General features: G+C 40.1%; 1 protein-coding gene across 3 annotated transcripts in view; it reads left to right on the plus strand.

Annotated features, from left to right (window-relative positions):
* FLT1 (fms related receptor tyrosine kinase 1) overlaps window positions 1-18,234 on the plus strand; it is a 204,534-nt gene that overhangs the window by 64,294 nt on the left and 122,006 nt on the right. For all 3 annotated transcript variants that reach the window (XM_036299247.1, XM_036299248.1, XM_036299249.1), the window contains 4 exons: window positions 360-534; window positions 1,499-1,616; window positions 3,920-4,089; window positions 4,497-4,656. In XM_036299247.1, coding sequence (XP_036155140.1) covers window positions 360-534; window positions 1,499-1,616; window positions 3,920-4,089; window positions 4,497-4,656 — 623 coding nt within the window. The remainder of the gene's footprint in view (window positions 1-359; window positions 535-1,498; window positions 1,617-3,919; window positions 4,090-4,496; window positions 4,657-18,234) is intronic.

Genomic DNA, 18,234 nt, shown 5'->3' on the forward strand with positions numbered 1-18,234 from the left:
GCTGGAGGGAAGACTAGACTTCCACTCAAAGACCTAGCTTTGCCTTCTTTGGCCGGTGTCTTTGACACGTCAGTGTGCGTCTGCAAAAGGACAATAATCCTGCCAGTCTGACTGGGTGGTGGTGAGAAACGATCAAGATAATGTATGTGCAAGAACTTCTGAAGAACGGGAAGTTCTCAAAAAAATGCCCCTGTGTGCATACTTGAAATAACCAGACAGAGATGTAATTTCCAAACCTTTTGCTCCAGGTGGGTTTGCTTTTCAGCATCAAATGTTGATCTCGGTAATAATCCGAGAAGTGCTGCCACTTTAAGCGTGAACAATTACTCCTTCTAATTTGTTGTACATTTTATTTCTAGACAAATAAGAGTGCCTCTATAAGGCGTCGATTTGACCAAAGCAGTCCCCATGGCAATATATTCTACAGTATTCTTGTTATTAACAAAGTGCAGAGCAAAGACAAAGGCATTTACACCTGTCATGTGACAAGTGGCCCATCCTACAGATCTGCGAACACCTCAGTGCTTGTATATGGTAAGCAACTCAAGCTCTGCTTTCTAGCCATTGTGCTTTGGGGGAGGGTCCTATAGACCAAGTAAATGTTCTTTTGACCAACAGGACACTGTCACCTCTTCCCCCTGCCAAAAAGCAAACCACACTAAGTGCTCTTGTAATACTTTTGAATTGAACAGAGAACCTTTTCCTTACAAATTTATTGTGGTTAATAATTACTCAGGTCACATTCAAAGCTATATGAAATCCTTTATTTAGTGTTGCTTATAAACAAAACAGAAAAATAGGATCATTTTTACCTTTATTTTCAGAAGGAAATTTCTAAGGTGTTACTGTAATTTAGAGAAATAAAAATATGGTGCGATAAATTATTTAGAATGGATGCTTTTTACCTCTGGTTTTACTCTCAAAAAATCCTAATGTTTTTGCTCATTTTCAATAGGCAGATTCTCTTAAGAAAATACGGGGCGCTCTTTAGAGCCCTCTAAAGCCTCACTCACCCCAGTGTCGGAAAGAAAAACGGTGTGAGGAGCAGGAACGAGGGAACGATGCTATCACTGCCTTTCATACTCTTCTGACTTTCTCCATTTGTTTTTTTTTATATATATATAAAATTAGCTGTTTTAGGGTGCCTGGAGCAACTTCTTCTCATTGTATTCATATGGCTGGGGGGATGTTTAGAAGTATCTTTTAAAATTCTTGTTGTGGTATAGACCCTTAAGGTGTTTCACTCTCTGTTGGCCTGAAACTGCTTTTATGCCTCTGGGACTTGCAACCACTTGATTTGAAAGTTTTTCACCAGTTAGGGTACTTTTAAGTTATTTTACTCATTAATCACTATTTGGGCTCATTGATAAGCTTGACCATAATTCAGCTGTTTTTTTATTCATTGCTTAGACCCCCCTTTAATGAGGGAGGGAGTGTTTTTGTTTTGTTTACATAAATATAGCCTTTTCTAATATATTGATCATTTCTCCTTTCAAAGATGAACCATTCATTACTGTGAAACATCGAAAACAGCAGGTGCTTGAAACTGTAGCTGGCAAGAAGTCTTACCGGCTGTCGATGAAAGTGAGGGCATTTCCCCCGCCAGAAGTGGCATGGTAGGACTGAAATTATTTTCCTATCAGTTCATGATAAGGTTTGTAAGTCGGAAAATGCAGGAGTTCACTGGCTTGATTTCCTAAAAATAATCAAGCTAAGTTTCCAGGACAGCAGTGGGGAGCTAAGAACTGTGTTGAGTCTGGCTGGGAGTGTTGCAGGCAGGAAGGGCTAGAGGGAGGAGCGGTCCTGTGCCAGGGTGGAGCGGGGATTAGGGTTTTTTGAGTGCTCATTGCAGTTTAGGCATTCATTCACCCTGACTAAATTTCTGCATCTCTAAACCTTCCTATGATGTCAGCATCCTCTGAATGGAACATGTTGGCAATGACTAGGAAGCCTCCTGAATAAATAACATGCTCTATTAACCCTGGAGAAGTGGACCCTTGTGACGAGGATAATAATTCTCTTATTATCTGAAAATAATTCTTTTATATACAGCTGGGTGAAAATTCCAGTCTTGTTTTAAAGTCAAACAAACATTAATAAAGTCAAGACTTATTCCATTGCAAGGGTGGACAAATGCACCTACTTGAACTAATTACGTTTTTTTTGGCTCAAAGTTTGCATATTCAGAAACTCCTTAAGCAATTTTTTTTTTTTGTGGTAGCAGCACCTGATGTAAAACAATGTAATCTGTTTAAAATCTGCAGGCATTTTTAAAGCACTTTTGAATGCCAATATCTTTGGCTTTAACTATTACATTTTAAACAAAGAGTATAGTATAAAACCAATTAGGAAAACAGTCCATACAATATAAAAGTGGTGCCATTTTAGAATCTCCTCAGCCAGAGATTACTTTGCTTTCATTATCATATGAACATAGTGTTTATTTTCAGTTTCCTCAAATAGTTAATAGACACTTAAAGAGAAAATTAGATTTGTTCTATGCCCCTTCATGCTGTTGCAGTAGAAGAGAGATTGGGGCTCCTAATATCTAAGATATTAATGTATCTCTCTAGGAGGCACATTCCTTCTTTCCTCATCTGAGAGTATCCCCATCTATTAAGCAGTACCAATTTTTTCAGTCACTAAGTAGCAAAGACCTAAAACAAAACAGAAAATCAATCCATTTCAAAAATACTGACTTGTTAATAGGAAATACTTTAAAGTAATACTAAGGTGATATTTGTAATCACAGAACAGAGCACAGTCATTTTAAATGCGTGGGAACTGAGACCCATTCGTAACAGGAATTTGTTTGCAGGACTGTGTGATACATGCATGGATATGAAGTAAAACCACGCCCAATATTATATACCTTTACACAGAACACAATAAACTCCTAACAGATTAAAAACTGCTCATTTTAAGAACCTTCCAGTTTAGTGAGGTTACAGAATTTTAAAGTTGGAAGAAATTTTTGAGGAATTCTATAGAAAACTTGGAGAAACCGAGGCTCGCACGGGCACGTCAGGTGCTCAAGTGCAGTGGCCGAGCCAGGCCCCGCTCAGCCTCCTGGGCTCAGTGATGCAGGAAGCTGCATGACAGCGAGGCATCAATTCTGTATTTAAAGTTAAACTTTTTAAAAAGTTTATACCTTTTGTTTGTGAGTTTTGTGCCTTAACTATTCTTCAGGGGGAAAATCTTGGTAATCTTGATTTCACTATAGTTTTTGAAAGGGACAACTGCTGTGACCATTTCTATAGCTAATAAGAACTCCACATGAGATCACAATAGGAAAGTCTATTTTTATTTTTATCTGGAGAAGTGATCTAATTGATCTGACTTACAATGGCCCTTGTATTGCTGGTGGAGCCTCATGGAAAATATCTTGGAGGGAATCGCCCGGTGCTTCTGGGTTACTACTTAAGTCACAATGGTGACCAGAGCCCTTATGGGTACATTGAACCATCATTTCTCTGTCTCCCTCAGCTTACTTACTTCGCTTTGCCAATAAATATGAAGTGTTTCCCAGACTAAAAATCACATCTGGCTCTGGCTGGTGTGGCTCAGTTGGTTGGGAGTCGTCCTGGGCACCAAAAGGTTGCCGTTAGATTCCGGTCAGGGCACATGCCCAGGTTTTGGGCTAGATCCTCGGTGGCGGAGTGCAGAAGGCAGCCAATTAATATTCTTGTTCTCATGTCGATGTTTCTCTCTCTCCCTTTCTCTCTCTCTAAAAATAAAAAAAAAAATCTTAAAAAAGTAATTAAGAATAAAAACCACACCCGGCTTTACTGAAAAGTTAGTATCTAAGTTTTTTTAAATGGATGCTGAGGATCAAAGGCTTGACATGCATAAATTTGAGTTTACAAATGTAAATGGTAGTGTGATCATGCAGACTTACTGATCATGTGTTTAACCACAGGCTAAAAGATGGGTTACCTGTGACGGAGAAATCTGCTCGCAATTTTGTTCATGGCTATTCATTAATTATTAAAGATGTAGCTGCTGAAGACACAGGGAATTACACAATCTTGCTGAGCATAAACCAGTCAGACGTGGTTAAAAACCTCACAGCCACTCTACTCGTAAACGGTAAGTTTACTGTTCAGCCTTTCTCCTGATTTTGGTAGGAGTAATAGTAATGAAAATTTGTAAATGAAAAGTCAGTATAACAACATCAAAGAAAACAAAATTTTAAATAAATATTTTAAAAACCACCTACACTCCCATCATAGCTATTTCATATATACTTGTTATCTTCCATAGTAATACGGCTTATTACCAACATAATCATACCTACCTTGGGATTGATTTTTTAATGTTCTCAAAACATTTCTAATTTTAAAAAATTGGCATTATTATGAGGGTTTCTTTGTTTTTTTGTTCATGTTTTTGAGTCCCTAACATCAAAACAGGTGACAATGTAGTCCTTCTGGTTATGGCCCAGGAACAAGGCAGTAGAACAGCACTTGACTTCTGTCCTGTTCTTCTCCTTCCAGTGAAGCCCCAGATTTACGAAAAGGTGGTGTCATCGTTTCCAGAACCAACTCTCTACCCACTTGGCAGCAGACAAATCCTAACCTGTACCACTTACGGTATTCCTCACCCTACAATCAAGTGGCTCTGGCATCCCTGTAACCACAACCATTCAAAAGCAAGGTAGGGACAAATCGTTTCTTGACTACCTTTCAAATACTTTTGGTCACCTGGACTCAAGATTCTTTAATGAACACTGATGGGAGTTTGCAGACGGGATGTGCAATATACTGGGGACAAAGACTTTGCCTGCCTCGGGAAGATGTAGGCAATATCTATCCTTCTTTCTTACCCATTTCTATTTTTTCTCTCTGGTTTATAGTTTCAGGAGCACAGGGACAGAATTAAGGTCACCGTGGGAGCCATTATTTAGAATTCAGGTTAAAACCCAGTCTCATATTTTCTAGTGGAGGACCCCGGACTTTAGCCCCACCACTGATCTTCCCCGTTCTCATCGTCTAAGCATTGGCTATCAATCACATGAGATCTTCCCAACACCGATCATCGCTACTGTTCATAGGCTTTGCTCATACTTTCCATCTGTCTGAAAGGCACTCCTACCCATTTTCTATTTCCCGAGAGGTCTTCCTTCATCCTCCAAGGCTCAGCTCTTATGTCACCTTCTCTGTGAAGCCTCCTGACTACCTCATGCTGACTCCTCTCCCTCCCCATCATACCGGCGCTCTGTGTACACCGCTGTCACGTCACCATGTGCACACAAGCTCTGAACTGGTAGAGAGCACTCTGTATCTTAGAGCCTGGCACACAGTAGATACCACAGCGTATTTGCTGAATGAGTACATCCCCTGTCCCCCTGACCCTGTATATGCTGGAGTCCTGTTTGCTTTTTTCCTGTTTCTGTTTGGTTTAGAGGAATGGTACCAATGATAGTTCATGGGGCTAATTTGATGAACAGGTATAGAATTGACAGGTAAAACAATAAGATATTATTGAGATTGCCCAAGAATTGTCATTATGTCAAACATTTCCTTTATTGTTTTTAATTCCATTTGCAGAATGTTTGAGAGAATTGCTATTAGAAAATTTAGCTTGATAAAAAGTAAACAAGACATAATTCTACCATAAACAAATAGAAGTGGCTATTTGGTTCTCTAGATTCTTCCTACAATTTCAGCTCTTCTTTATTTTGTGTTTTGATCTTTTGTTCAAGGCATATTATTTTGATCTTGAAAGTCACTGGTGAGTTATGGAATTCCTGAGAAGTAGCTGTTTTCATACATGTCTAATTTCTCATCTGAAATATGGAGAACTTACAAATCTTGAATACCTGTTTAACCATTGTGGATATTCAATCCAAAAGAAAGTGAGATATACTGAGATTTCACATTATTTTGCTAATTTTGGGGTAGGCATCCATATTTATGGACCCATCCCTTTATAAAGCCTACAGATTTATGCTAACATATAAATAAAAATGAAATAATTTAAGCTGGTAGGTATGGATAAAAGTTTAGAGCTAAATTTTTATGGAATAACATAGCCTTATATCGATATTTTTTATTTTTGTTTTGATAATAGAAAATCTAAAATTTCAGTCAATTTAGGATTAAACTAGTAGCTATGTTAGAAAATAAGCAATTATGAGTGATAGATTGAACATAATATTATAAAATTAGGTTTGAATAATGCTAATAAAATATAGTTTGGGCAATGAGGTCAGCTGAAGTAAAACTTTGTAAACATTAGCTTTCTTTTTCCAATTTCTTTGTGGTATATGGGAATCCTTCTCCCATGTCACAGAGTTATGTTGCCAAGGCCCAAAAAAATGTCTTATTCCTCTTGGAATTCTCTCAAGAGTCGGAGCAGTGCCTCAAAGCTTCAATAAATGCTGTTGACCATTTGATTTATTCTTTGTGAAAAGCATTCTGTTTTTTATAAGTCACAAGGCACATCAGAACTGAGAGCTTTAACTGTTTCGGTGATGTCTCATTTAAAAAAACATGTTGTTGCTTGAAATTATCTGTTGAAAATGTGCACATTCATAAAAAGTTCTCATTTCTTTTTAGTCAATAGACTGATTGAGTAGCTTTCTTGTGTCAGGCCCAGATGTGGTGCGTGGTGGTTAAGTAGTACATTTAACTTAGAAGCATTTCAGGAAGATATATGGGACCCTGGTGCATAGCAAACAAATGGAATCAATCACTCTATTTCATCCTATGAGAGAGAGAAAAGCTAAAATTGACAGATCAATGAAGCACATTTTAATCACTAAAATTTTTTAAAGATGTCTTTACATAAATATATTTTACATACTTATATAACATTTAGATTCCATTGTAGACAGGAATGTTAGTAACATTTGAATAAGGTATATTCTATTGCATAAATTTTAAAAATGTATTTATTTTGAGTTACATAGTAACGTATTTACATAGGGGTATCTGTGGGTGATCATCAAAAGAGATTTGGTGATTAATGTATAGCAGATCCTCAAATAATTGTTTCATTCAATGTTTTATTATAACATTGATGAGGGAACAAAAATCATTTCCAGCCAGAGCCACCGTCTGTGGAGTTTCCCGTTTGCCCCATGTTCTGTGGGTTTTCCCTGGGTCCCCCAGTTTCCTCCCACCTCCCAAATATGTGCACGTGAGGTGAACTGGTGTGTCTCCATTGTGCCAGACTAAGTGAGTGTGAGTGTGAGTGTGCGTGTGAGTGTGAGTGGCCCTGTGATGGAAGGGCACCTGTCAGGGTAGCCCCGCCTGGTGCCCTGAGCTGCCAGAAGAGCAATCAATATGTTGGAAAATCATTGTCTTACTTGTTTTTCTTAAATGTATGTAGATAGAGCTCATACTGATTTCAATGTTTACTTATTAGAAGTGTGGTGATGTTTTTTGTGACCAGACATGCCATAGGAACTTAGCTCTTGTCTATATCAATTAGCCTAGGGTAAAATTGGTTTCACATTACATGTCATTTTGTTTAAAATCACAGTTTCCAAGAACCTATCGAAATTAAGTGAGGACTTAGCATATACACATTATTCTTGAATATGTAGAATAATTCTTGGCATTTAAATTTTAGGCTCTAATTAAATGACATAGTTATATACAGACACAGTGAACACATAGTTTGGTTTTGAGGTTAGAATGTGTTTACATAGCTCAGAATTATTAATTGGGTAATGGATCTAAGTTAACATGGCCATCTGGTTAATGTATCTAATCTGGCCAGCTGGTTAATGCATCTAAGCTAAAATTCACACTTAATTAAACTTATATAGTTTCCTGAAGTCCAATAAATATATTGAAATATTTTAAAGCTATCTGAACTATTGCTCAACAAGTTCATTTTTATGGATCTTAAAAACCATAAATAATTTAACGTAAATGTCTTCCTTTTAAAAAAGCAAATGTGGTAGGTAAACTGCTGAACTGTGTGTTAACTGAATGACATTGTGGTTTGGGATTCACCTAGAATTTGTTCTTATACTATTAAAACATGGAGAATAGAAGAGAGGAGGAAAGGGTGGTTGCTTTTAAACTCATACCTGATGAGCTGAGAAGAATACGGCAGAATCTTTCTCCCTTTTAGTTTTCTGCATATTTGGGTGGTAAAGTAGTGGAACTAAAATATTTCTTTTGAGTTTCTAATAACATGAATGTAAGTTATTAACACTGAAGTGGAATTTTGGATTTTTCTCATCCTCAGCAACCGGCAGAGACTTTCAGTAGACATCCCTAAACTTGCTCCAGGTCAGCATGCACATGAACCTCAGTGGCATGCATGAAGCCTGTAGTACCTTTCACATGTGTGTAGTTCACAGCTTCTGTTCATATAAAATAAAGAGAATTATACACACTTCATAGGGAGGACATGAGGGTCAAATGAAGTAATATACATGACATCCCAAAGCACTTAACAGCTGATAGCTCAATTTTGAAAATGACATATATTTTAATAAACACTGCCTTTATAATTATTCAAAGTGTGTGTACATTTTTTTGAGACAACCTATATTTGAGAAAGGTAAAGAGAGCCAAATAAATGCAAGGTTGTAATTACTGCTAGCATTTGGGGTTAAATAAGATCCCAAAACTTGTAAGAAACTTTGAAAGAATTTTAGGGCTAATTTCACAACAGTGAAAATTTTTGCCTGACATTTCTGAGAAGTGAACACAAGCTGCGGAAAGTAAAATGTAATTTTGCTGTGCTCTAGAAATAGAAATTTAGTAGGTCTGGGTTGTAGAATGAGGAAAATATAACATGACTTTTCAGAAGAAGAAAAAGGAAGGAAATATAGATGCTAAGCAAAAGTAAAAGCAAGAATAAATAAAAGTGTGTAATGAGGGGATGAAGTCCCTCTTCCAGTTTGCGTGACCTGTCCCCTTTGCTTGTTTCCCGTCATGGGAGGAAGTGGTTTTGACCTGTGGGTTGGCTAAGGCTGGGGTGGGGCAGGGTGGGACATAGGAGAGCTGACTCCTCCCTGGGAGTTCCCATTAGAACCTTACCTCCCCTCCGGGCTGTTGAACTAAGTAGGCCTGTGAAACTGTGCATGCAATGAGCTATTCTTGATCTCGTAGTCCTTGTTGAGCTTTGCGGTGCTGGTACCGACTCAGGAAATATTGTTTGGATAAGGTTGCCCACTGCAAGGAGATCAGTCTCTACAGGAACCGTAACTGTACTAGACTGGAGGGAAGAGCCTTTCTTTGGGGAACAGAAAAGATGGATTCGAGGAGCCCAGGAGAGAATGGGGGAAAGATAGTCTTGGTATATAAACTCCAGATTTGAACTGCACATTTTCTCAGGAAGAATCTAAGATGTTGAAACACTGCTTTTATTCACATGCACATAAAAGCCAAGGAGCCCCTCCGGTAGTGATTGACAGCTGCTGCAGGACAAGTTGTCCATGCAGACAGGAGGGTGGGGAGTCAGCTTCTGCTGGGCCGTCCTTCCTGGGAGTCTCCAGGAACGCGATCACCTCTCCATCTACCTGGCTGTCTTTCTAAAACTAAGCCTTGCTTTTAAAATATTGATGATCGTTGGGTCTTTAACATAGGGAGGTTTAAGGCCTGCAGCCTTTCATCATTACATTTTGTTTCATATTTTTACGTTTTGTTTTTAGAGCACGCATTCTTTCGATCACAGGCCACTTTAATTCTCTCCCTCCACCTCCATCTAATGAACACAAATGATAATTTCAAGATAGATGATAATAAATAGTGTTGCAACACATACATGTTGCTGTCCTTTAATGGAAAAAAAATGGTAGGTACATTGGGTTCTTTGTGAAAATCTCATTTTCTTCATCTGTGATAACCAGTAAAATATGTAGCAAGAAACTTCTGGTCCTTCTGTGTGTCAACACTGCTCACTTCTTACACATGCATTTTGAAAATTATTGGTACTCAAGGTAAATACATTGTCAACCATCTGCTTATTACACAGATATTTATTGGGCACCAACCATGTGCAAAACATAAAGATACACACAATTTGTCTTCAGCATTTATGCTTTAATCATATAAGATGAAACATGTTTAGTGATTACTTATTCTATCTATGTATGTCCCTGCAGAATATCTATACCACAGTCTCAGGGTCAGAGACCTGGGAATCAAAGAAATGGGTTCTATTTCTGGCACAGGCCCTGACTTCTGGGTGCCCCTAGCTGCTTACTTAGTCTGTGCTTCAATTTCCCTTTCTGTAAGTGTAACCACCGTGCTTCCTTTTTCTTATAATACACTAGAGGCCTGATGCATGAATTTGTTTATGAGTTGGGTCCCTTGGCGATCGGGGCCTATCGGGGGGGCCAGGGGGAGGGACCGCAGGAGGTTGGCCAGCCATCTCCCCACTATCAGGGCCGATTCGGGGAGCCAGCTTAGGGGAGGGACCACGGGAGGTTGGCCCCAGCAGCAAGCTAAGGCATGACCGATTCCACGAGGAATCGGGCTCCCTCCTCCCTCCTGTCTGGGTCTGGGGTGCGGGTAAACCAGATTCAGGGCTGTCAGAGCCCCAGGGCAAGGTCTGGGTCAGTGTGCATCATAGCTACCAGCTGGTCATCTGGTCACTCCAGTCATTCAGTTGTAATGGTCTCTTAGGCTTTTATATACATAGATAGATAGATAGATAGATAGATAGATAGATAGATAGATAGATGATAGCTATTAATGAGTGGAATGAGAAAATCACTTCAAAATACATTTTCTTTCAAAATAGCTTGGAATAATTTCCTGCTTGTTGCATGCTGATAATTCCCTTCTACTTCTTGTAAATTATAAAGGACAGTAGAATGGTTGTGAGAGGAGCCTTACATGCAAGTCTGTATTCTGAGGTACAGAACTTACTCTGTAGTTATAATGTCAATAATTATCCATCAAGGAAAGAAGTCCAGCAGCTCCTCAGCTGTTCATGTCAGCCCATGTTTTCTGCAGTGCAACCTGGCCTCCCTGTGCCACACATGGGAAGACGTCATCATTCTTTCCTGCTTAGTCCCACACTTTGCTTTCTTTATTTGGTCTTTTGCCAAGGAACCCCTTCAGAATGTGGAAGATATCATAGGATTCTCAATTCAAAGGATGTGGAGAGGGGGTAGAGTATTCTTTCTTGGATTTCTTAGTTAAAATGGTGGATTTTCTAAGAAAACCCTAACAGACACCCATGTAATCTCAAGGAACTGCTTCCAAAACTCTAACATAGGCCAGACCTGGACCTACGTTAACAGAATATTATATTCCCCGCCACACAATTTGGATACCCCCTTTCTAAAACACTCTTCATCTGCCCCAGCAGTAGAGTCCTATAAAGAGTCTAGAGAAAGCTGACCACTCCAGGACTAAGTGTGGTTTGCTGGGGTGTTGGGGGAATGTATTGGAGGGCTGGCCTACAAAATAAGAGAAGGCAGAGGCATCTAGAAACTCTGAGATGGGCTCGCCTAATTGCATTTCTCTACTGTTTATGTCAGCAAATTGGCAAAGAATGGAAGGCCTGAATCATTAGGGATGTGCTGAGGGTAGATCATTTGGGAGAAACACAGTTTTGTTCATCGGTGGGGTATGTAAAATTAACAGGACGAAGACGGAGCAATTGTTAATGGTACTTAATTAGAAATGTACTCAAGGACCCAAATTTAATTGATTGCCAGCATGAATGGCTATTATTTTTATGCTGAAACAGTTTTATGTCCTGTATTAAACTTTCTATCTATAAAATAAAACTTTTAACCATTTAAACATGAAAAATGAACATTTCCTGGGGGCTAACTGTAGGTCAGATATCTGAGAGCCTCTTCTTTGGGAAGTATGGTTACATACCCCATGTTTTCATCTTTATTTAAAAAAAATAATTTTTTTATTGATTTCAGAGAGGAAAGGAGAGGGAGAGAGAGATAGAACGTCAATGATGAGAGAGAATCATTAATCAGCTGCCTACTGCATGCCCCACACTGGGGGTCAAGCCCATAACCCTGGCATGTGCCCTGACTGGGAATTGAACTATGACCTCCTGGTTCATAGATTGATGCTCAATCACTGAGCAATACTGGCCAGACCCCGTATTTTAATCTTATTACACTCCTCTTAACTATACATACAATTTGTATCCATGTGTCTCTTGACATACACTCTGTGTAGTGTGTGTATGGGTAGGCAGACTCAAACTAGGTACACTACAGAGAATTTGAATTTGCCACACATACATCCTTGAATCAAAACGGGGGCATCAAAGACCACTTGACCAAAGACCACTTAAGCAAGACTTTGAGCTTGAACAAACAATCCAACAAATCTGTCCATCTCATACAGGAGGCTTTCATCATCAGCCAAAAGTGAATGTCCACTTACTAATGAGAAACTTCGTATTTTCTGTTATGTAATTACTGGGTGAGGGAGTGCATGCTGCCCAGTGTGAGTGTTCAGACAACAGCCCTTATTAATATTTCATACAAAGTCATGAGAACTGAGCACGAGTTCATTTGCCAAATGCCTCTTTGCCATTTTTCTATGCTTTGTGAGATTTTCATTTTCCCCACTCTTCATAGTTATACAGTGAGTTTGATGAGTAATTGTTTCTTGTGATTTAACTGTCTCCTCTAATTACTGTCAAATATTTCATTATGTGCTTAAATTAAACCAAAAGGCTGAGTCCTAGGAAGGCTATGCTGGGTGGTTTTTATAGGGATATTTTGAGCAAAATTCAATGGAGCTTCTCAGGATTAGGGATCCCAGAAGGTAGTGATGTACAATTTGGAAGATTCCTTAAGATTGGCAGAACATCTTAACTTTTCTTTGGCCATATGCACAGATTTTTAAAAATTGAATAGGCACTTTCATTACTGAATCTAGGAACTAGTATCCTGACACGAGCTCTTTAGGTATTAAGTAAATAAGACATATCATTTATAAAACATGCTCCTATTCTTGAAAATCTACATTTTAGTTTTATCTCCATTGACTTGGTAGACTGTTACATTAAAACCACTCTAGCCCGTGGTTTTAATGTAACTTCACTGCCCTTTTAGGTGAAAAGGCAGAACCTGGCAGATTGAGAAGAGGGAAAGAGTGTTGTGGACTTAGACTAAGGCTCAGGTAGTGCCTTATAATGAGCTTCAAGTCACTATACCCCGATTCTTCATACTTTCTCTAAAAGCCTTGTAGGATGTTTTACCACCTTGAGTGCAGTTTTCTACTTGATGATAATAGCTGTAATAGATTTAATCAATGAGCCCTTACTAGTGTCAAAGCAGTGTTTGTCAAACCCGTTAAGCAGGTTTAAACCCCAATGGGATAAGAAAATCTGAACAAGACCAACCTTAGAAGGGTAGCAGGTCAAACCATTAGTTTGACCCTTCTATGGCACTTTGCCCTAACAGTACTGTCCCTCTCTGTGACCGTCTCACCATGCAGGGGTATTTGATCTTTTGCAATAAAGTCCCATTTCCTCATTTGTTGCTGGGGATTAATTTGGGATCAGCAAGCACTCAGCTCTCAGTGGATGTTTAGGCAAGAGACATGGGAGAGGAGATAAAGAAGGAGAAGTCAAAAGAAAATGAAAGAGAAAGCACAGGGTTTCCAATTGATGAGTGAACAAAATGAGGAGAGGGAGGCTGCAGAGTTCAACCTCAGCATGCCTTGATCTAGTCACTTTGAATGACTAATTCACTCAGAATTGGGGAGTTTTAGAGAGTTTTTTTTTTATTATAACTTGTCTTATAGGTGAGAAACTGAGGCTCAAAGATAAACAATTATCCCCCATCTTTCAGCTAGTTAACAGCAAGCCCAGGACTAGATTCAAGTCTCTGATTCCCTGTTATTATTCCTTTTTATTCTTATTTCCATGATAACACTGTACTGAGTCTTCATGGGAGGTGCTGATAATCTGGTTGAATAAATTAGCCAACATGGTATCAGTGGATTGTAGATGGTGAGTGTTTCCATTTGCAGCGGCTCTCAACCTGTGGGTCGCGACCCCTTTGGGGGTTGAACATCCTGCATATCAGATATTTACATTACAATTCATAACAGTGGCAAAATTACAATTATGAAGTAGCAACAAAAATAATTTTATGGTTGGGGCTCACCACAACATGAGGAACTGCATTAAAGGGTCGCGGCATTAGGAAGGTTGAGAACCACTGGTTTAGAAGAAACACCCTGAAGAAAGTAAGATCTGGGTCCTAAAGATGGTGGGTGAGTACTGGAACATTAAATGAAAAGGGAGGGGAGCACAGAGTGGCATGGGGATAGGAATGAGTGAGGATTTGAAGAAGACATGCTTGAAGAGTAATTTGGCTGGTACATTGGATTTGGGTTGGGAAAAAAAATGGAAAGGTACATTTGGACCTGACATGGAATGTCTTGAATTGGGGCTAAATAGTTGAGTTCGTCAATCATTCTACTTCAGCTCACCTTCCCTGGCTAATGCCCAGGTACTCAGCCATCTATTTACCATAGTCCCACCCTGTCATTCTTATAGGTTGATGGGCTTTTACAGACTCATTGGTGGTCTTATTCCTGTGGCACATCTTAAGCAGAATATGTGCATTGTATCCCTGAAACTCTTCTATGTCTAAAGATCATAACCTTGGAATCCAAGAACTTGGATTTTCACTCAGTCTTTTTAAAAAGTTACCCGTGTACATAATATCCCATTTCCTTAGGCCTCTAATGTTCCATCTGCCTTGTCCCCATCAATAAAAATTATGTAAGGTGATCATGTATTGCCACCTTATTGAAAAATCCTTTCTTGTATGAAAAAGTCTTCAGATAACTAAGGTAAGGGAATAAAAAAATGGGTATTTAGAGACTCCGTAGAGCCAAATGGAAGACTGTGGCTTGTAGAAGACTGCATGGCTTAGGATTTCTATTTTTATTTTCTTTATAGCTAAAAGTTAGTAAGCACTTACCTGCAGGATTTTAAGTGCTTAATATGTGCTTTATATGTATTGTCTCACTGAATTAATACAGAACTTCTGTGAGGCCAGTACTGTGATTATTACCATTTTCTAAATGAGGCACAGAGAGTTCAAGCTCCTTGTTAGAAAACCAGTCTTGTCAGAGACTGTAACTGAGTGGCTGTCTAGCACATCAGCAGCCAGGCACTTCATTTGACTTTAAAAGCATTGCTTCTGTAACAACTACTTAGACATTACAATGAGTCATTTTTGGTCAAAATCTCATGATCCAGAAAGAAAATATGTTTTGAGAAGCCTATTTATGACATATAGAGCCAATTTTAAAAGTGTTAGGATGCAGAAAGGCAACAGAGTCTAGAGTTTAAGGACATGGGCTCTTGAGCCTGGAGCCTGAATCCTCACTCTGTCACCTACTACCATCGACCCGCAAAATAAACCACCGGTCTGGATCTGTGTTCCCTGATCTGTATAATAGATAGAACACTGACCCTGTAAGATTGGTTGGGGGAATTAAATGAGATAACATATTATATGAAGTCTTTAGCCCAGTGGCTGGTGCATTGGAAGTGCTAAGTTTGTTTGCTGAAAGTTGTTCAGTGTTTTTAGGTTGTTCTTGGGTTGTTGACTGCAGAGCCATTTCCCTCTGAGGTGGCACCTCACACTCTAATATCCTGAGAAAACTGATGACAATCTGTCAGGATGAGCCGTGCTGTTAGGTTAATGGCGTTTGCCCAGGAAACGCCCGCGTCTCTGAACTGGTTTTCTGACTATGTTGATTTACTCCAAAGAAATTCAGATGGGACCAGAAATGGTAGAATTTTCAGTTTATTTAGGAAATCAGAGAAGTTATGATATCCTGGCTCTACTCACATTTGTGAATTCTACATCAGCTCATTGACCCAAGTCTTGTCCAGCCTATAACAAATAAGGTCTCTTGACTTTCACTTGCCTGTGTTCAATTGTATTCTGATACTTTCCCATGTATTTGACTTGTCTCTTCAATAAATGTTTATGTTTCCTTATAACAGAAGGAACTAAATCGTATGCTTCTTTTAAATTTTTAAAATTAATTTGAGAGAGAAACATCAATTTGTTGTTTCACTTACTTACGTCTTCATTGGTTGATTCTTGTATGTGCCCTGACCAGGGCTTGAACCTGCAACCTTAGCATATTGGGATGATGCTCTAAGCAACTAAGTTACCCAGCCAGAGCTAAATCTTCTTTTAGAGGACATGATTTTACTTCTTAAATGGAAAGTATGTGAACAAATTATTTATTTGACTAACATGACGCTAGTCATTATGAGCCAACATTTTTGTCTACCCTTGAAGAAAGGAGAAGACCATTGCTGGTTAGTATTCTATTAGATCAGAAGATGCTTCTCCACATGTCAGCATTGTTGCTTAAGTTGAAATTGTCCATGACTGTCCTGATCCATGTGGCTCAGGTGGTTGAGCGTCAAAAGGTCCTTTGCACCAAAAGGTCACAGGTTCGATTCCTGATCAGGGCACATACCCAGGTTGCAAGTTCGGTCACAACCAATGGATGTTTCTCTCTCACATCGACGTTTATCTTTCTTTTCCTCTCCCTCTCTCTTCCTCTCTCTCTAAAATATCAATAAAAACATTTTTTTTTTTAAAAAAAAGGAAGAAATTGTCTGTGACCATCAGTTTGTCAGATATTGATGCTGCTGTGAGGAGCTTATCCGGTCCCATTAACACTCCTCACTGTGACTGGATAGGCACTGAGGGTGGTGATATAGTGCTTAGTTGAGGGGATCTGTGTGAGGTCATTTGAGGGTCAGTAGTGCCCCCTTTTCAGCACGTTTTAGGTAGGTGATGGATGGCAGGGTTGCCGCCTGTCATGAGGTGGAGTTCACATCAGTCAGGCCATTATCAGGATTCCTCTTCTCCAGCAATCACACGAGCCAGAGACGTGCGCTCTGTTACTGCTCATCGGCGGTTGGCTAGACCCTAAGGTTATAAAGATGAGTAAGACAGAGCCTCTGCTCCTAAATAGCTCTTATCTAGTCAGATAATAAAATCATAGCTAACACTTATCATCTGTCTGCTGTGTGCCAGGCACTGTACTAAGCATGTTACACAAATTAACTCATTTAGTATTACCTTCATGTTTGCTGATGCAAAAGGATCTTAAATTATTTCCCTTCTGTTTCTTTTTAACTCCTATAGTAGGATTAGTAAGGCGTGGTAACATGTGGCAGAATCTTTTGAGTTTGTTATGTTAAGAGCACATCCATTTCCAAAGAATTCAAGATGATTCACAAAAAGTACAATAAATAATTGAGCAAAACTGGATGAAAGGAGAAAATGGGGTTAAGATTAATATGGAGATACTAGTGGCCTGGTGCATGAAATTTGTGTGCGGGGGGGGGGGGGGCGGGGGAGGATTGTCCCTTAGCCCAGCGTGCACCCTTTCTAATCTGGGACCCCTCAGGGGATGTTCGACTGCCGATCCCTATGGGATGGGGCCTAAACTGGCAGTCGGACATACCTCTCACAATCCGGGACCACTGGCTCCTAACCACTTACCTGTTTGCCAGCTTGATCGCCCCTAACCACTCTACCTGCTAGCCTGATCGCCCCCAACTGTCCCCCCACACACACCCAGCCAGCCTGCTTGCCCCCAACTGCCTCCCTGCTGGCCTGATCACCCCCAACTGTCCCCCTCTGCCAACCTGATCACCCCCAACTGCTGCCCCCTGTCAGCCTGCTTGCCCCCAACTGCCTCCCCCTTGCCGACCTGCTTGCCCCCAACTGGACCCCTGCCAGCAGGGGGGGCCGTTGGGGGTGAGCAGGCCAGCAGGCAGAGTGGTTAGGGGCGATCAGGCAGGCAGGCAGGTGAGTGGTTAGGAGCCAGAGGTCCCGGATTGTGAGAGGTATGTCTGACTTGCCCCCAACTGTCCCCCCGCCGCTGGCCTGATCACCCCAAACTGCCCTCCCCTCCTGGCCTGATCACCCCTAACTACCTCTGCCTCAGCCCTGCCACCATGGCTTTGTCCAGAAGGATGTCCAGAAGGTCTCCCGGTCTAATTAATATATTCCCCTTTTATTAGTATAGATGGCCCACAAGCTTTACTTTCTAGTTGTCCAGAGAGAAAGAGAAATAAAATAGACATTTGCAAGCGTAAGAGACCCATGAGTTAAAAACAAACCAAGAGAAGTATAGCCTTTCAGGGAACTGAGAGCTGAGGGAAATGACTTCTCTCCTGATGTGTGGGGTGTGTCCCACAAACTCCTCAGCCACAGCTCTATGAGAGGGGGTGTCTCAGGTATAACGCCCTTCAGTGGTGACCAGTGCATAACAC

This window comes from Myotis myotis, unplaced genomic scaffold (assembly GCF_014108235.1).
Source record: "Myotis myotis isolate mMyoMyo1 unplaced genomic scaffold, mMyoMyo1.p scaffold_m19_p_3, whole genome shotgun sequence".
Lineage (NCBI taxonomy): Eukaryota > Metazoa > Chordata > Mammalia > Chiroptera > Vespertilionidae > Myotis > Myotis myotis.